General features: G+C 55.5%; 1 protein-coding gene across 3 annotated transcripts; it reads right to left on the reverse strand.

Moving 5' to 3' along the window:
* Positions 1–415: 415 nt before the first annotated feature.
* LOC127667623 (NADH-cytochrome b5 reductase 3) lies at positions 416–18967 on the reverse strand. Of its 3 annotated transcripts, XM_052160769.1 has the most exons (10): positions 16785–16849; positions 16482–16553; positions 12356–12487; positions 7760–7832; positions 7388–7494; positions 6428–6557; positions 5949–6032; positions 5689–5774; positions 4679–4778; positions 416–1607 (listed from the first exon to the last, which is right to left on the reverse strand). In XM_052160769.1, the coding sequence occupies exons 3-10, from the start codon at positions 12437–12439 to the stop codon at positions 1435–1437; spliced, it is 837 nt and encodes a 278-aa protein (XP_052016729.1). In that variant the 5' UTR covers positions 12440–12487; positions 16482–16553; positions 16785–16849; the 3' UTR covers positions 416–1434. The 3 variants fall into 3 exon arrangements, with proteins under 3 accessions (XP_052016729.1, XP_052016728.1, XP_052016727.1); XM_052160768.1 differs by lacking the exons at positions 16482–16553; positions 16785–16849 and adding an exon at positions 18851–18967; XM_052160767.1 differs by lacking the exon at positions 16482–16553 and having other exon boundaries at positions 16785–16890.
* Positions 18968–19185: the final 218 nt, after the last annotated feature.

Genomic DNA, 19185 nt, shown 5'->3' on the forward strand with positions numbered 1-19185 from the left:
CAATAGAAACCCTCAGACAGGTGGCTTTCCCGCCGCCCAGTTTTAAGAACATCCGGCATTTCCACCTGATCCGTCTTTAAGTGACTGTCTTACAAAGGTAATCACTTTAGCATCTTTCCCAGCAAAATCCAGAGCTGACAATCAGGGACGGGAGGGCAACAGCAGAGGCATCCCAGGGAAGAACAGCATGTGACTCAGGAAGAACGTGAACCAGCCTCCACCCTCCACAGGGCTGTCCCGACATGGGAATGGCCGTCACCAGACAGTGACAGATAGGATAAGGCTGGACTCTGTCTGCCTACTCCACTGCCCAAACTCTGGTCAGGCAATGCAATGCATATCTGAAACAAAATACACATCCATTCCTCATAGCCCCCTCCCCTCCCTGGTGATCCCCAAAGAAACATCAGAAGGGTCAGGATTTGCAAAGTTTTACTTTTTTCCCATAAATGACTAAAAAAGCCAGTGTGCAGGAAGCTGCCTGTGCCTGCTGCCTGCTGAAGGCAGCGCCAGGCACCGGGTCTGTCTCCAGGACAAGAGGCACTGCTCAGAACCCCCCCAAACCCTAGGCTGGGAACCAGACAGGAGGGAGGTTTGGGATGGAGAAACAAGCCAGGGACCCCAAAGTCTACCCAACTCTGCTGGGCTGACAACTTAGGGCACTCAAGACTGCATGGAGGCGGGGCAGTGTATGTGGTCTTGGAAGGGTCCACATGCTGCTGCCCCAAGAGACCCCTGGCCAGCAAGTGTGGGCTGGCCGGTCACTGCCAGACACCCTCCTAAGAGAACCTCTGGGTGTCACTGTCTAATGTAGTGTTTAGGGGCACAGGCCAGGCCACGGCCTAAGGCAGGTAGGTGGTTAGTAGTAGGCATGGTTCCTAGGACTGTAGGTAACTGTTTACCTTGCATATCCTTTCTATGGATTGTGGTCCTTGGCAACAAGTAGGCATGGTACTGACTGCTCTCTCTCTCTCTCTCTCTCTCTCTCTCTCTCTCTCTCTCCCCCCTCTCTCTCTCTCTCTCTCCTCTCTCTCTCTCTCTCTCTCTCTCCTCTCTCTCTCTCTCTCTCATCTCTCTCTCTCTGTCTCTCTCTCCCCACTCCTTCCCTCTCTCCCTCTGTGTGTGTGTGTGTGTGTGTGTGTGTAAGGGGGTGGTCATGGGACATCTCTGGTAATGGCCAGTTAGTACCAGACAGAAGCCTATTCAGAGAGTGGTCAACAGAAGCCACCTGATATCCAGGCCTGCTCCCAAAGGGGCCCCTCAGGGGCCAGTACAGCTGGATGGCCAGGGCTGGGCAGGCCAGGCTGAACCCAGGCCCCAGCATGGATGTGGACATATGTCAGGGTGAGCGACAGTGGTGGGGAAGGAAGGGGTGGACGGGTGGTTGTGGTGAGTGCATGAGCAGCGGGCATGGGAGTGGCCAGCGCCCAGCCCTCAGAAGGTGAAGCATCGTTCCTTGGGGTGGCCCACACGCTCCAGGTTTGGCAAACAGGCAAACTGGATCATCGGTGGGGGTCCACACATCAGGATCAGCGGCTCCTCCCCAGGAGGTGGAAGGTGGTTCCTGATCATCTCCTCATTCACGAAGCCCTGGCTATAGTCCCAGGCTGTAGAACAAGAAACCAGGTGAGTCAGTGAGATCCAGTGCCCACCTGACCTGCTGCCCACCTGACCCGCTGCCCACCTGGCCCACTGTTCTCCTGTCTGTCCTGTCCTCTCCCAGATGCTCTACTTCCCTTTCAGTAAACCTATCCTGCTGTGGTCTCTGAACCACTCCCTCCTGACAGCCTACAGCTGGGACACAGGCCTCCATGCCCCCCCCACCGGCTCCCTGCACCCACCCGCCTTACGGTTTGAAAGCCTGCCCCACAGAACCCCCTACAACTACCATAGGGTTATTCAGAGTTGTAGTGCTAGGAATGGAACTCAGTCCGTGCATGCTAAACAAGTGTCGCCCTGGTCCATGGTGTGGCGTCTGGACTCTATAGAAACCAACATTGGGCCCAGAATCGGTCAAGGTGATACCCGCTCATCTCCCTAAGAAGGTACCCAGCCCAGGCTGGTCAGAATGACACTTGCTACACCTGGAACCCCCGCTACAGCTCATCGCCTGATTCTTCCGCCATCACAGAGTCAGCCCATAGGCTTGTTCAGAGCTGCGTCCTGGTCCCTGACGTGAAACTGTCACTCAGCCGAGAAACTGTCACTCAGTAAACAATGAGCAAGCCAGGCAAGATTACAATCACGAGTGTAATCCCAGCACTTGAGAGAGACAAGGGGAGTGAGTTCAAGGACAGCTTTAGGTCCCCTGGAAGTAGCCATATGCAAGGACAGTCCAGAATCTTGACACAAGTGACACTGGGACAGACTCAACCTCTAGGTGTGGGCCATGGGACAACAGCTGCCCCATTCAGCCACCCTCTGTCTCCTGCTGTGGCCTGTGAGCACACCATTTCCCATCTCAGAACAGGCAGTGGATCATGGAGAAGGCAGCCCACAGAGGCTAGGGAGGGCTCTGGTCCAATGTTGACTTTTAAGCACTGGCTGACTGGTTCTGGCTACTCAGAGAAACAATCCATCATCTCTCCGTCCAGCTGAGAGCACCTGATCCAGGCCAGCTCCTGAGCTCTGCCCAGTGGGCCCAACCTCCAGCTTGGGTTCAGAGGTAAACAGGCAGAGGTGGCAGCAGAGCAGAGGAACACAGGGCCACTGACACCTGCCACTGGGGCTGCTTCCTAGACCCAGGGCTCCACCAGGCCTGGCACAGGCCCTCAGTCCTTCCAGTCTCCCTCAGGATTATCTCTGCCTTGTCCCTGCCCTTTACAACCCAGAACATCCTGGAAGTCCTAACCACCAACAGAAACGACACGAAGCTCAAGGCAAAAAAGGCACTGGGCCAAGGAGGCGGCTCAGTGCTGCATAAGGCACGTCTGCCGACCAAATCCCACTCCACAAGCTTGTCCTCTAAACCCCACGAATGTGCTGTGGAATGCAGTCCCCAACACACACACAATAATAACGTTGATAATTTCTTTAAAAGGTGTTGGCTGACAGGGAGGCACTGCCTATACGATGTGTCCTCTATGGGTTCCCAGGTACGGGAAGAACTAAAACAGTCCCAGGAGACCCTAGGACTGGGAAGAATCTACTGTGTTTGATCAAGTGTCCTCCATCAGCTTAAGGACACCATGAGCTAAGGAATGGGACACATTTCCCTTTGCACCCTGGCCGCCAGGAGTGTCAGAGCGACATACAAGGTGCATGTGTATTGGACAGGCCTCACAGCCATGTTTTTGTGTGAGCCTGATTCCCACTTGTTTTCCTTCCGTTCCTAAATTCCATTTGCACCCCTCTGACTCAGCTCATGAGTGACTGCGAGCTTCCTCAGACTCCTCCAGAAGAAGGCGTGCTGTCTAGGCATAAGCATCCTGACAGTGCTCACAGGTACACAGGCTCACAGGGCCTTTTTGATAGTGTTTGGTTATTCAGGTCCCAAAGGTGATCATTCGCCATGTGTGGGCCTTGTGTCTATGTCTTAAGGGCCTGCTGCTGCTTCTGTGTGGGCCACGCGATTACCCAACCCTTGCCCTAGCCCTGGGAAACCAGCCCTGGGAGGCAGTCTGCATTTCCAGAGACCACCACAAGGGAGCAGCACTGGTCCTGACCCTGCCTGGGTAGGGAGTGGTCATTCTCCAGACAGCTGCTCCGGGAGCAAGCCCACCTCCTTTCTTTACTGGATGAAAAGCAGCCCTTCAGACACCACACCCAGTGCCCCGCTGACTCACACACGCGGCTTGGCCATGTTGAAGAGCTGCTCCCTTCCCACAGAAACTCCTTCCTGCCAGGGGCAGGAGGGAGGCCGAGGCTCATAAACCTCCAGAAACTTGGAACTCGCCAGGGCCTCCCTGGGGTTACAAAAGCAGTGAAGTGTGTGGAAGAGTGCACTCTTCAGTGGAGCTGCCTGCAAAGTGCACGGCAAGGTTTCTGAGTCACCAGGTTCCAGTAAGAGACGCCCTCAGCCATGCTCCTCCAAAACCCCAATAAACTCCTTGGGCACCAAGGTGGGCTTGGGTGGAACCATTTCTTTGCTCTATCTTTGCCCTCTCTACCCAAGATAGGTACAAACAGTCTATCTTTGCCCTCTCTATGTGGGGTTAATAGAAACAGCCTATCTTTGCCCTCTCTACCTGGGGTAGATAGAAATAATCTATCTTTGCCCTCTCTGCCTGGGGTGACTAGAAACAGTCTATCTTTGCCCTCTCTATCTGGGGTGACTAGAAACAGTCTATCTTTGCCCTCTCTATCTGGGGTGACTAGAAACAGTCTATCTTTGCCCTCTCTGCCTGGGGTGACTAGAAACAGTCTATCTTTGCTCTCTTTACCAGAGGTGACTAGAAACAGTCTACATTTGCTCTCTCTACCTGGTGTGACTAGAAACAGTCTCAGAGTATGCAGGAAAGGGGTGGGGCTGTTTTCTTTACAGCAAAGAGGATGCAGTGTTGGGTTTTGTTGTTAAGAGGACAGGGTCTCATGCCAGCTGCTGCTGTGGTGTGGCACTTCTCCCACTGAGGTTTGATTCCTCCTCAGCCATGAGCAGGCCATGCGTACTGACTGGGCCTGGTGAAGGCTCAGGGCTGAGGGTTGCCTCCCGCTCCACCAGGGGTTTCCCCATGCTCACCCTCAGGGGCTTTGTCCACTGTGTACCAGAGCTTGAAGCGAGCAGAGTGTTCGTTCCTCAGTTCCTCTAGCTCAGGCCGCAGCAGGATGTCCTTCTCCGACTACAGGAGACAGGACCCCCAGTCAGGACAGGTGACTCAGGGACTGCCCTCGGGGACCTCAAGAGGGACAGACCCAAGGGTGAGTCATCACACCACCACCCCACCCCACCCCACCCCGTGGGCCACACGCAGCAGCTCAGAGGCAGATGTTGAAGCTCACTGGAATCCTGGTGACCCGGCGGCTCTCTCCAGACACCTTGCCTACAGAGCTCTGCGAGCCGGCACGGTGGCACGCCTGTAATCCCAGCACTCAGAGGCTGAGGCAGGAAGCTCCTGAGTTCAGGACCAGCCTCCACTATAGTAAGTTTACTGCCAGCTTAGGGGCTCTCTCTCTCTCTCTCTCTCTCTCTCTCTCTCTCTCAGTATAAAGCTGGGCCAGACCCTGGGGACACGATGACCTGAATTATAACTGAGAAGCACAGAGCGCCAGGGCCTGGCCTCTACACGTGGGACCCGGCTTGGTCTCCCCAGAGACATCATATGACTTCATATTGGGACCCAACACATAGAAAGCTCTCGAGACAGTCTTGCTTCACTGGCCTGTTCTCCCCGCGAGAAGTGTAGAGCAGAAGGGGCAAGCCACTCCTCCTAGGCCTCACAGCAGCTCACAAAAGCCAGGCTTCAGCCGTGCTCAGGGCACCGCGAGGGCCTGTGTCCTGTTCTAGGCATCTCACTTCCGCCTCTGCCCAGGCCAGTGAACCAGAGTCGCCAATCTGCACCAAGTGTGGAGGGAGGAGCGGAACAGGGAGAGAGAGGCCCCGTGCTCCCTCTGCAGCAGCCACCCACACCTGCTGCTGCCAGAATGTTCGCACTGCCCCTCATTCCAGACATCCTTGGCGTCGCTGCAGAGCCATTCAGACTCCTACCCAGGGCCCGGCCTGCACGTTCCGGGCGGGGTCTGTTCACCGACCTGGTTGGCAAAGAGCAGATAGCACACCGTGTGGTCCTCGGGGTCCTTCATGACGGCTCGGATCACCTGCAGCATTGGGGTGATGCCTGTAAAACAGGGCCCACAGACACTGAGGGGGCGCCTGCCGCAGCGCGCCGCGCACCCGAGCAAGGAGATGCGTGGGATCCCCAGGCCCGGCCTCAGCCCTCCCTCCTACCATAGGCCTCCTCCCACGCCCACATCCGGACCCACCATGGCTCAGTCAGGGTTCCAACCCTTACCTGTCCCTCCTGCAATCATGCCTACAGACTTCACCGTCCTGACAACCGGGTTGGACTTCTTGTCTGCGCGGATGGCGAACTTCCCTGGGAAGAGGAGGAAGGAGCAGCTGAGCCTGTGGGGCCCAGGGCAGGGTAAACACCACACAGCCCTGGCCAGCTGGAGTGAAGACGGGGATCTGCTCAAATAAGTCCTTTTACAGAACAGAGAGAGCACAGGTGGGCAGAGAGGAGGCTCCTCCGTGAGGGCTGGCTTGTTGGGGGGCACTGAGCAAGCAAAGCAAGCTGGTCTGCAAATGACCCTGGTCCCCAAGCACAGCCAGGGACAGCGCCTGCGCCGGCCACTTAGCCTCTAAACAGCCAACAACCAAGGTAGGGGACAACACCACATGTCCCCCTCCAGTCCCCACCCCGGACACAGCGCCCCCAGCTTTCCAGTCCCAGAGTCCTGCCCTGTCCCCAGGGGTGCCTGCTCCAATCACCTTTGCCCTGGTAGACCAGTAGCCCATTGGGGCCCCGGAACTCGATGGTGTCTCCAATATTCATGTTTTCCAGGTACTGAGACATTTTCCCTCCAGCTGGAAACTTGGGATGGGTGTCCTTGAAGTAAACCTGCAAGCCAGGTGGGGTGCCTCAGTCCCCACCCAGCCTCAGGGCACGCAGCCCCTCCCTCCCATCCCGTGGCCTTCCATCCCACACCTCGCAGAAGCGAGGCTTCCACTGGCCACATAAACCTGCCACTAGCCCAAGGGTGGTGTGGCTTCTCGGAGAGCCCTGCCCTCCCCTCCCGGGACATGCCTCAGCAGTCACTCAAACAGCCCTCTTCCTTCCGGGCCCCTGTGGTACTGTCTTGGGAGGGGGAGGCCTATGGGGACGTGGCCTGAGAACATGGGGACAGAGGAGCAGCAGTGTCCCAGTCAGGACTGGGCCATTTCCCTAAGGGCCTGGGCCTCAGAGACAAGCAGGAGCCTGAGGGGTGGGGGAGGGGAGAGGTGGGCAGAACACGGGCAGAGGCTCCAGTGCAGGTCTTCGCAGGAGCCAACAGAGACTGGGCTGGAGAGCCTCCCCTCCCCCTTCTCTCGCCGTCCCCCTCCCCCCACACTAGACTCCCCACCTCTCTTCTGTAATCACATTACTCTCTGTAACTCATTACTCTCTGTAACTCCAACCGGAACAGATGCTCAGTCCAGGACCATTTCCTTTATCCCAGCTTCAAGCTGAGGCATACAAGGCCCTGCCTGGCCCTATGGTTGTCTCCACCCCCCACCTCCCCACCCTCCTACCCCCCCAAGGCCTGCTCTGCCCTCAGTTCTCACAAGCCCTCCCACATCACATGGTCCACACCTACTCGGCTAAGGTCTCCCTTTCTGTTTCCTGAGTAGGAAGCAGATAGGATCTCACAGACAACCCCCACCCCTGCAGCCACACCATGGAGACCCCACCTTGACCACCAAGTCCACAAAGCCCTTGTCATCATCGCTAGACACAGGGGTGTAGGGCCGAATGACCAGGTTGCCATCGATCCTAGTGGAGAGGTAGATGTGCTGACCTGCAGGACAGGGAACGGTCACGAGGTCAGGCCCTACCCCCCCAGCAGCTTATCTTCCCCGGGTGTCGCCTGTCTCACCTTCAACCTCTGGCCTGGCCTTGGCTCCACTGTTCCCTGCCACAGCATGAGGGACTCCCAGTGCACCTCGGCATGGGTCTCTACACCTGTGCTAGTGCCACTGCCCAGGACACAGGCCCATTCTGCAAGGCCAGGTACTGCCCCCTCCCGCTCTTCACCCCAGAGGAGACGGGCTGGACAAACTCACCAATAGGAAGGCCCAGGATGTGCTGGGGCGAAGGGAGGGCGAATCGGAAGCGCCGAGTGTCATGACTGATGATCTGCAGAGAGGCAGAGCTGCTGGATCACAGAGACTCCCACCTCACAATAACAATGACGTCACCACAGAGCCCCCCAGAGCCCCCGCCTCACAGTGACACTGATGTCACCACAGAGCCCCCACCTCAGTGTTACACTGACGTCACCAGAGCCCCCCACCTCACAGTCACACTGACGTCACACCACAGAGCCCCCCACCTCACAGTGATACTGACATCACCAGAGCCCCCACTTCAGTGTCACACTGACGTCACCAGAGCCCCCACCTCACAGTCACACTGATGTCACCACAGAGCCCCCGCCTCACAGTGACACTGATATCACACCACAGAGCCCCCCACCTCACAGTGACACTGACGTCACCAGAGAGCCCTGCCTCACAGTCACACAGACATCATCAGAGCCCCCCACCTCACAGTCACACAAATGTCACCACTGAGCCCCCACCTCACAGTGACACTGACATCACCACAGAGCCCTCACCTCAGTGTCACATTAACATCACCAGAGTCCCCCACCTCACAGTCACACTGATATCACCACAGAGCCCCCCACCTCACAGTGACACTGACATCATACCACAGAGCCCCCCACCTCATAGTGACACTGACATCACCACAGAGCCCTGCCTCACAGTCACACTGATGTCACCACAGAGCCCCCCACCTCACAGTCACACAGACGTCATCAGAGCCCCCCCACCTCACAGTCACACAAATGTCACCACAGAGCCCCCACCTCACAGCGACACTGACATCACCACAGAGCCCTGCCTCACAGTCACACTGATGTCACCACAGAGCCCCCCACCTCACAGTCACACAGATGCCACCACAGAGCCCCTCACCTCACAGTCACACAGACGTCACCACAGAACCCCTCACCTCACAGTCACACTGATGTCACCACAGAGCCCCCCCCCCCCCGCCTCACAGTGACACTGACGTCATACCACAGAGCCCCCCACCTCATAGTGACACTGACATCACCACAGAGCCCTGCCTCACAGTCACACAGATGCCACCACAGAGCCCCTCACCTCACAGTCACACAGACGTCACCACAGAGCCCCCCCACCTCATAGTCACACTGACATCACCACAGAGTCCCCCACAGTGACACTAATGTCACCAGCACACATATATGGGGCAGGGGAGGGGGTCAGGAGCACGTTCAGTGGGCCTCTGCTCTTGTTGGCCCAGAGAGGGCCACGTAGCAGGGTGGTCAACGTGAACAGATGGTCCCAAAGGGAGAATACCAGATAACCTAGAAAATCCATGTGGCCCCTCAGCAGGAGCCTAGGCTAACAGGAGTCCTTGTGATAGGACTAGAAAAGGAACAAAGCCGAGACAGAGCGCCAACCCTGGCAGTAGAAAAGTCTAGAAGTCACTGCAGCCAGAAACCCACAGGAAGTGAGTGGCTATGGCTGTGCAGGGCCAGGGACCACAGCGACCCCCACTGCCTGGGAGGTCCTGGTGTGGGGCGCAGCCAAGAGCCTGAAGTCTGGTCACCATCCTCCACAGGCCGGACACCAGGGGAGAGTCAAAGCTGGACCGTGGTGGCCACTTCCCCTTCAAGGGTGGTCAGGGGCTGCTTAGGAGCTTGAGAAGCAGTCCTGAGGCCACCACAGGAGGGTCGAAAATCTGCTGGTGAGTTACGTCAGAGCTGATTCTAGACCCTACTCCTGGTACCCAACTGGCTGTGGGGAGAGCCAGCAGCTGCAGGGCCGTCCTCGCAGGAGCTGGTGTCCACAGCCCGACACAGCACTGGCACTGGAATGCAATGCATGCTTCCCTGCCTCAGCCCAGTCTGAGGAAGAAGGCCTTGCCCCTCAGGAGGAAGTAAGCACGGGGCGGCCGTTGGGTAGGGGAAAGCCCCATCCCTGCACACTGGAGCAGAGGAAACATTTGCAGAAGCCCAACTGGGTACCACACAAGGCAAACTGTGGCCACCCTGCCTCCCAGAACCTTTGGACTGGGCCAAATGTAGCCTCATCCTGACGAGGAGCAGAGTCCAACTCTATTGACTGGGCCAAAGAGCCAAGGACAGACACCACCCTTCAGGGGTTTTTTTAGAGGAAGTAGTGATAACTAACTACTAAGAGCAGTTTGGCAGGCCCACAAAGCAGCACCGCGATGGGCAGCACCAGGCTGTGGAGAGGGCGGAGAAGAAACTGAACTCCAGAAATGCCAGGCGCTCATTCAATGGGGACAGGAGGGTCCCCAGTGAGTGGTCTCATGTCTTTTTAAAGGACACCAGACATCACAAAAACAAAAACAAAAAACCAACCAAACAAAACAAGGCCACTTTGGGTTCGTGAAAACCCATCTGCATTGTATGAGTAAAACGGAAACAGGCTTCAGGTTCCAAAACAACACACTGCGGGGCTGGGCCAGCCACGGGTGGGGAGGGGAGGCCCCACCACACAGCAGTGTGACCTTTATAGTGACACACAAGTCATGCCACGAGAAGGGAGAAAATAGAAAAATTAAAAATAAAACCAGGTTACGAGGATGAGGGGCATAGCCCTGGGCCTCTTGCTCAGGGCCAGGGTCCCATCCTCCGTAATACACAAGCCAGAAACCTGACAAACAATAAGTTTTAAAAACATGCTGGTGGCTCAAGCCTCTAATCCTTTTATTTTTTATTTTTTATTTTTTATTTTTTTTGGTTTTTTTCGAGACAGGGTTTTTCTGTATAGCCCTGGCTGTCCTGGAACTCACTGTGTAGACCAGGCTGGCCTCGAACTCAGAAATCCACCTGCCTCTGCCTCCCAAGTGCTGGTCTACAGAGTGAGTTCCAGGACAGCCAGGGCTACACAGAGAAACCCTGTCTCAGGAAAAAAACAAAAAGAAACCAAAAAAACAAAACAAAACAAAAAGAAAGAAAGAAACAAAGAAAAGAAAGGCAAAAAACCAAAAACACGAGAACTCCATTTTGGTAAGAAAAAAGCTACGCATATGTCTATATATGTAAGGCTTACTGAGAAGCTACAGGAGTCTCATTACATACATGTCTACATGTGTGTAGCTTACTGAGAAGCTACAGGGGTCTCATTACATATATGTCTACATGTGTGTAAGGCTTACTGAGAAGCTATAGGGGTCTTATTACATACATGCCTACACATATGTAGGCTTACTGAGAAGCTACAGGGGTCTCATTACATACATGTCTACATGTGTGTAAGCTTACTGAGAAGCTACAGGGGTCTCATTACATACATGTCTACATGTGTGTAAGGCTTACTGAGAAGCTACAGGGGTCTCATTACATACATGTCTACATGTGTGTAAGGCTTACTGAGAAGCTACAGGGGTCTCATTACATACATGTCTACATGTGTGTAAGGCTTACTGAGAAGCTACAGGGGTCTCATTGGGAAGGGGCTTCTTGTTTTATTTGGTTTCCCCTTCTGTCTCCTCTACAGCTCTGAGAACATCACAGACACATACATGCGTCCCATCAGCTCCCTGCGAGAAGGTTAATCCCATGGTCACACACAGAGTGGAGACCTGGGCCCTGGGGCCTGAAGCCAAGGCTCCTCCACTCTGGGCTCTGACTCTCTGCTCCCTGACTCCCTTTTCCTGCCACACCCCTCTGGAAACAACTAAAGGATGCCAGGAATAGAGCAGGGAGGGCCAGAGGAAAGCGAGGCAGGGCAGCTGAGCCTGAGGAAAGACTTTCAGCCCCGGTCCTGGCCAGAACACCAGAGCAGGCCTGGTGCAGACATACTTCCCAGAGGCAACAGAGGCAGACACCCATGCTAACAAAGGCATGGCTGCATCTCCCACAGGGGAAGGGATAAACTCTTATCTCCAAGTGACAGAGCGCTCAACCTCTTACTCTGCTCCCAGGGCTAAGTAGGGGGTGTGTACCCCGAAGTCCCAAAGGGCCTCTCCCATTCTCATGTTCCATGGGACACTGAACACGGTGTCATAGGGTGTCACGTTACCCTCCTGCACACCACTTATCATTTTGATCGAGCTGCTGTGACTGCTTGAAAGACACGCCCCACCCCCCACACCAGGCCTGTAGCTGCTTTCCCTCATAGAAGGGTGGTCTGGGGAGGGTCACTGGAGAGGGACCTTCACCTGAGGTTCTAGCCACTCCCTCCTGCACCTCCCAGACAGTTATGTGATTCTGCCCTAACTGAATGGCCATGGAGTCTCTGAAGGTACAGACAAGAGAGGGTTAACTCAGAGGGCACGCCATCTGTGCCATGTGCGAAAATCTGTCATCCATGTCAGGGTGAGGCTTCTTGGTGACATGGCTGCTTTGGGATCCCCAGTGTGGCTTTTGTTGGACTGGTCCTCTGGCCTTTCTTGTGCCATCTCTGAGGGAGCAGGTGCTTGTTTCTATCTCCCCAGAGAGAATTCACGCCACAGAGAGCAGGGTCTGCATCCCTGTCACTTCTCCATCTACAGCGCGGGCAGGTTGCAACATGCAGGCCAGGGGGGCATGGAGGAGCGGCATGGGTGCCTGGGAGCCACGGGGACGCTGGGGGTAGAGCAGGGGCACTCACCTCCTTGTCGACGAGCCGCAGAGGGTACTTGATGTCGGGGTTCTCAAGGGTGATGGCCGGTGTGGAGCGCTGAAAGAGCTTCATGAACAGACTGTAGATGAACCAGACGGGAGAGAGTGCCACACGGCTCAACTGCAAAGACAGAGTGGAGCCCAGGGTCAGCACGGGTCCTGCCCCTTCCTCACAGATGACGCTTCCTCACAGATGACGTTTCCTCACAGATGACACTTCACCAGCATCCCTGGGCCTTCCCTCCTGTGACCTTTCCCCTCCAGCCTCGTCCATCGAACTCCATTCGGCAGCCCCACCCCCACCCCAGGAGAACCTACCCAAACCAGACTCATGACATCCGCCACACCATTCGGTCCTCTGTGCCCAGCAGCATGAGGAAAGTTTTGGAAAACCTTGCACTTCTGATCTTCCTGCTCCCAGGTGTGGACATTACAGGACGTGTGTCACACATTCTGAGCAATTACTCTATGGATGGAGTCGGATCCCAGACCCAAGGTCCGGTTCTCAGCCCTGCCCAGAATCCACGTCACCGAGCACAGGGCTCCAAGAGTCGAAGCACCAGTTTCCTAGGAGCCACTGCCCTGAGCACAGGGCCCCAGTCTCTTAGGGCTTCCACACTTTTTCCTCCTTGCTTCTACCCAGAGCCATGGAAACAAGGCAGTGAGGTTGGATAAGTTGAGTCACTTCCCCTAAATAATGACCCTGAGTCCCTCCCTGGGTGCTGGGCTGCTGTCGGCACTGGCTGGGCACTGCTCCTCAATGAGTAGCCCTGGGCAACTGTTTTGGGACGCTGCGCTCAGCTGAAAGAAGTGAGTCAGTCACTGAATCCGGCTCCTGCCCGGTCTCTGCTCCCTGGTTAGCAGGGATGTGAAGAGCCTCAGCAACAGGCTCCTCCTTCCACTGCCAAGACTGCCTCTGCTATGACAGACTGACATCACGCTGCAACAGACAGACATCACAAGCAAAGATCTTTCCTTTCTGGTTATTTCTGTCAGGAGACCAGAGTAAGGAACTTCTCTCCCTCACTGGGCCGATTGGTTGGCCCAGCCCCACTGTACCCACCCCCCTCAAAGCCCTGCCAGGACTCCCCACCTTCTAGTAGCTTCTGAGGGCACTCTGTCTGAGCCTCCTGTCCCATCTGCAAAAAGGAATGTGAGGCTCATAAGGAACTCTTCCCGGGGAGCAGTAGGCTAAGATGGGAGTGCCCCCCCCCCCCAAGTCTCTAGAGGGGTGTGCAACCTGAGAAGCGTCAGTCAGTCAGCCAGACAAGTTCCTCACCCCCAGCTCCTCACCCCCAAACCGGCCCTGCAGGTTCGAGCAGCCCCAGCAGCCAGGGGCCCTTTGTTGGTCCCAAAACAAACTGCCTCTCTCCCAGCTAAGGCCTTACCCTACAGGCTCCTGGTATGTTACCCATGAGTTTAAGAAGAGCCAGTTCCTGGGTCCATAATACTTATATCAGGGACACACCTATTCAATGCGCACCACTGTGCCCAGCACCATGCCAGCACTGTCTCATGGTTCATTGAAAGACCAAGCCGACACCACAGAGTGTAAGCTCAAAGAAACCCAGGTTTGGGGCCCAGCCCAGAACTCAGAAAGATTCCCTAGGGCTCTGGAGACAGAAGTGATGGGCTTCCAAAGGCCACGCGCAGAGCAGACGCCAGCCGTAATCCCTGAGCTGGTACTGCTCCAAGGACAGGCCTTGTGTCCCTGGGACCACCCCATTTCAGCTCTTGACTAAGTGTAGCGACTACTCCAAGCCAGAGAGGGGAAACATACTAGAGGGAACTGCCCTGCCCCAAGTCATACTAACATCCCAGGATCACATTCATACTCAGATTCTCACGTGCTTTCTCAGGGTAAACAAACGTGGCTGGCCAAGTGACAAAACCAAACGCGAATGTGACTGCAATTTGAATTCGGGACTTCTCAGTCCCATCTTGTTGTTTCTAAGCCACCTCTAGGGACAGGTCCTACCGTGTCCCCATCAGAGTCTGTAGCAAGATGCTATTCCCCCTTGGAAGGCGGAAACAGTTCCAAATCCAGCATCCCAAGCAAGCTGCTCCAGACCTCCAACAAGCACGAGGACCCCATGGCAGGGAGCAAAACCATATCCAGAAACCATCACTGTTGGGCACCAATGACTCCCACCAAGTGGGCCCATGCTCGGTGTACCCTGGCTCATCTCCCCGAGCAGTGCTGTTTTGAGTACACGGTCAGGCTCCCTGGCTGGAGGCCCCTGAGCCTGCAGCTGACTTCCCAGGGCCTGTCACACACCTGGATTCGTTCCTGACCCTCCACGGCAGGTTCCCATTGTGAAAATGGTTTGAAGGAGGAACATCTCTCATAGCTTGTGGATTTGAACATGTGGTCTCCAATACATGGTGTTGTTTAGTGAGGTCATAGAACCTCTAGGAGTACAACCTCGCTGGAGGAAGACAAGCTATCTGTGTCCTATATGTGGCTGAATTATAATCCCTTAGCTCCCCACTCCCTCTGCCAAGCCTTCCCTGCTACGACAGACTCTAGCCCTCTGGAAGTGCAGGCTGAAACAGACTCTTTCCTAAGATGCCTTTAGTCATAGCTAACACAGAAGTTAATGCAGCTGTCCCCACATCCCCATAATGACGGAGGCTTGGAGAGGCCCAACATGTAGGTGGCCATGTGTGGACCAGCCTGCAACCCTTACTCACCCTAAACCCACCAGTGCCAGGCCTCTGGGTAGGTCCCTGGACATAGGCTAGGGCCCCCATACCAGTCCTGGGCTCAGAGTGGCCCCCTCTCCAGTCTCTGGGTGACTTAGGGCCGCCCAGTCACCATTATGCCAGCACTTGGGGCAGGAGGTACTCTGTAAATATTTGTGGACTTACCACATGGACAACAACATCTCTCTCTCCTAATCCCTCATGACTCTGACTTCTTACGCTGTGTGTAAGTTTCTAAAACCAGGGCAAAAGCCAGGACTGTTCCCAGATGAGGAAAGGGCTCAGCCCATCCTGTCTTCCTGAGGCGCAGCACAGGCTGCAGAGGGAGTCAAGCCACCTGTCCCTGGCATTGGAGCATGCTCAGAAGGGTCAGGCTTAATGAGCCAAGAACTGGCTCCTGGCTGCTCCGCATAAGCACTGCCCTCTTACCTCAACCCTCAGGCTGCATCTGGGAGGTGCTGCTGTCTCTCCCAATTCAGGTAAGAAAACAAGAGGCTTTGGTGACAAGCCTGAGCCCAGGGTCACGTCTGGACATTGAGAGGGAAGAGGCGAAACTTTTCTGAGTAAAAATTCCTATCTAGAAAGGCAGTTGTCACAAGCCATTCTTGCTGCCTGTCATTCAGTCAGTCAACAGCCCTAGCAAGCGCTCCTGTGGCTAAGATAGGTGTGTAGGGGGCAGGCCTAAACCCTATGTCCAAGGAGCTCCAACTAGAGGGGAGACAGACCCAGTCTCAGGAGAACTGCACCAAGGCCAGGAGCAGCAGAGCAAAGGTTTGGTCTCCCAAAGTTAGAGGCCCAAGTAGACTTACTCACCAGGAGACTGGCTGTATTCTGTCCTCACTGGCATGGGGTAAACAGGCTGTCCCCCATCCTTCCACGGCACAACCCTAGTCCCAGCAACAGAGCCAAATAAACAGGAGACAGATGGCCAAGGCCCTGGCCCAGCAACTCCTCAGCTGTCCACACACGTGCATGCACACACACACACACACACACACACACACACATATACACACACACACCCTTACCCCAACCAGTTTTAAGTCCTTGAGGGCAGCTGCTTCCCAGACCTTGACCCTGCAGGCCAGACTCCACTGTACGAAGGAACGTACCTCTTCCTCTCCCTGCTCTGACAGCAAAGAGAAGTAAAGAAACTGGGTCCCAGGGTCCCAGGAGGGAGCCCCCAGCTCACTCAGTGTAGCTAAGGGATGCACAGCCTGTTCCTCACCCATGGGCCACCCTGCCTGGGCGTTTCACTCTGTCATTTCGGAACCCTTCTAAAACCCTGGCATCCACTCTGCCCATACTGGATAGGGAAAGTTGGTAGAGAGCTCAGCCCCCACCTCCTCCCAGGTGCCAGCTCCCTGACTGACCTGGAGCTTAGACAAGCCAGTCACCGGCTCACTTACCTGCCCACTACCCACTCTCCTGCTGTTCTGCCAGGATCAAGTGACCACAGCCCTCCCCCGGTCGGTCTTGTTCTAAGTGGGAGGAAGTGGGAGGGTATGGAGGAAGTCCTGAGACAGGGGGGCTCTGGGCTGGGCTCCAGATAATGGGGGAAGGGAGCCCAGGAGGAGGGAACAGGTGGACAGTTGAGCAACCCTCTGTGGAACCTAAGCCACCAACCAGGCCCAGAGTTACCAGGAGCTATTAGAAAGGCCTTATATACTCTACAAGAGGAATGGGTCTGTCAAGGGCTTTCTGGAACTCACAAACAGGCAGAGAGGCAGTCCAGAGCAGCTGGTCAAGCCTGCAATGTTTTCCTGGTGGACAGCAAACTCGAGTGCCATCCTCTGGGTTGGGGCCCCCAATATATGCAGGAGGCCTCCCACAGGGCCTGCATGGCCCAGATAAGACATCTTGGCACACCCAATGCCTTGCAGCCACACACAAAGCACACAGGCCTCCAGCCCTGATATATACTGTGGGCACTGAGGTGGAAGACCCCAGTCAGTCCCGTAAGTCAAAGGCAATAGCAAGCATTCCTTGTACTGATGAGGCCATGGTGGGGCCTCCTGATAATCAGACGGAGCTCTGCTGCCTACAAGGAACTACTGTCACAGACCATGAATTGACAGAAAAGCCAGGTGTTGGGGTACCACCACCATGGTCCAAAAGTAAGGAGACCCTGGAAAGTAGGGGCAGGTAAGGGATCATGGACAAGTCTCTGGGAAAACTGGCCAGAATGTTATTATGGGATGGGATGCCGTCACTCTGGGGTCTGCCTTGGGCCAGGCTGCTCCTTAGATGTCCATCCTGGATTGGCCACCCTCTCAAGAGCCAATGCCATGCCAAGAGGCCAGCTGACTGCCTTTACCAAGAGCCCTAAATCTTGCAGAGAGGAGGGCACCCTCTAAGACAGGTGCTGGTCTAATCTTGTCATAGCCAAAGAGCTGGGCACCTCAAGGGTATGTTTGTGTGACTGGGACTGGGCACAGTTCACGTGCATGCTCTTAAGAAATCAGGGAGAAGCTGGGCAGTGGTGTCACATGCCTGTAAATCCCAGCACTTGGGAGGCAGAGGCAGGCAGATTTCTAAGTTTGAGGCCAGCCTGGTCTACAGAGTGAGTTCCAGGACAGCCAGAGCTACACAGAGAAACCCTGTCTCAAAAAACAAAACAATAATCCCAGCACTCTGGGAGGCAGAAGCAGGTGGATTTCTGAGTTCCAGGCCAGCCTGGTCTACAGAGTGAGTTCCAGGACAGTCAGGGCTACACAGAAACCCTGTCTCAAAAAAAAAAAAAAAAAAAAAAAAGAAAAAGAAAAAGAAAAAGAAAGAAAGAAAGAAAGAAAGAAAGAAAGAAAGAAAGAAAGAAAGAAAGAAAGAAATCAGGGAGAAGCTGGGTGGTGATAGCCTACACCTTTAATCTAGCACTGGAGAAGCAGAGGCAGGTGGATCTCTGTGAGTTGGAGGGCATCCTGGCCTACAGAGAGCATTCCAGGGCTACATCGAGAAACCCTGTCTCAAAAAGCCAAAAAAAAAAAAAAAAAAAAAAAAAAAAAGGAAATCAGGAGAGTAGACTCCAGGATTGTGCAAGGGGCCGTGGTCGATCCACAGTAACAGTGAGAGCACAGATTTATAGATGTTAGAAGGTCCCAGCATCCGCAGTGCCCTGGGCTGATGGCCAAGTCTAAGTGACACTTCTTCAGTGACAGCGCAGCTCTGTGAGTAACAAGAACGGCCAGGACTTTCTGGGTGACGGCTAGCTGGAAAGATCATGGCCAACCACTGCCTTGTTTATGGCAAGAGGATGCACCCAAGCCCTGTAGGGACACCCTACACACTTCTCCCATACACACACGCACCCCAAAGTACTCTTCCTGCCAGCTCACACGTGTCCACTATCCACGCCCGCGTCTTCACACCCACGCCCCCATTCTCACGCAGGCCACTATGGGTTCCTCCACGCACACACCTGTGCACCTACAGTCAACGCTTCGCGTTCACATTTACAAAACCCTCACACCTTTCACATTCCCACGGGCTCAGGCTCTTCAACTTTCTCACACTCGCAAGTCACGCCAACTCACGCGGGCGCACACGTCACTTATTCCCCGTCACATTCGCGTATACCCAACAGAGTCTTCAATGTCCACCCCGCGCTCGGGCCCCTCTGGCATGAGGCAGGGCCGAAGTGGCGCAGCCACTAGCCAGGGGGTGAGTCACGGTCCGCACGGGGCCGGGTGGGGCGCGGTGCTCGCAAACCGGTGCTGGGCGCCCCGGATCGTACGGTGCCCCCACGGTGCAAGCCTGGAGACCCCAGACCTATGCCGCCTACCGTGCTCAGCTGGGCCCCCATGGTGGCGAGGAAGACAGTGGCCGCACCGTTCTACACCCGCTACTCGGCCGGCCGCTCCCCCAACAACCCGCCCTAGCCGCAACACCTCGGAGGCGGGGAAGCGCTGAGCAGCCAGCCAGTCAGGAGCGTGGAGGTGGGCGGGTAGAAGGCGTGGATAGGGGCGGGGATTCCAATATCCCCGCCCACTTCCGCTTGTGTAGACAAGAGCGCGCTCTGAGTGGCTGACGGCTCTGCACGGAAGGGGCTCAGCTCTGCGTGATTAGCTACTGTGGCGCCTCTGTATGGCTTCGGGAGGTAGCTTGTGGCTTCTGGGC

Source organism: Apodemus sylvaticus, chromosome 17, assembly GCF_947179515.1.
Source record: "Apodemus sylvaticus chromosome 17, mApoSyl1.1, whole genome shotgun sequence".
Taxonomy (NCBI): domain Eukaryota; kingdom Metazoa; phylum Chordata; class Mammalia; order Rodentia; family Muridae; genus Apodemus; species Apodemus sylvaticus.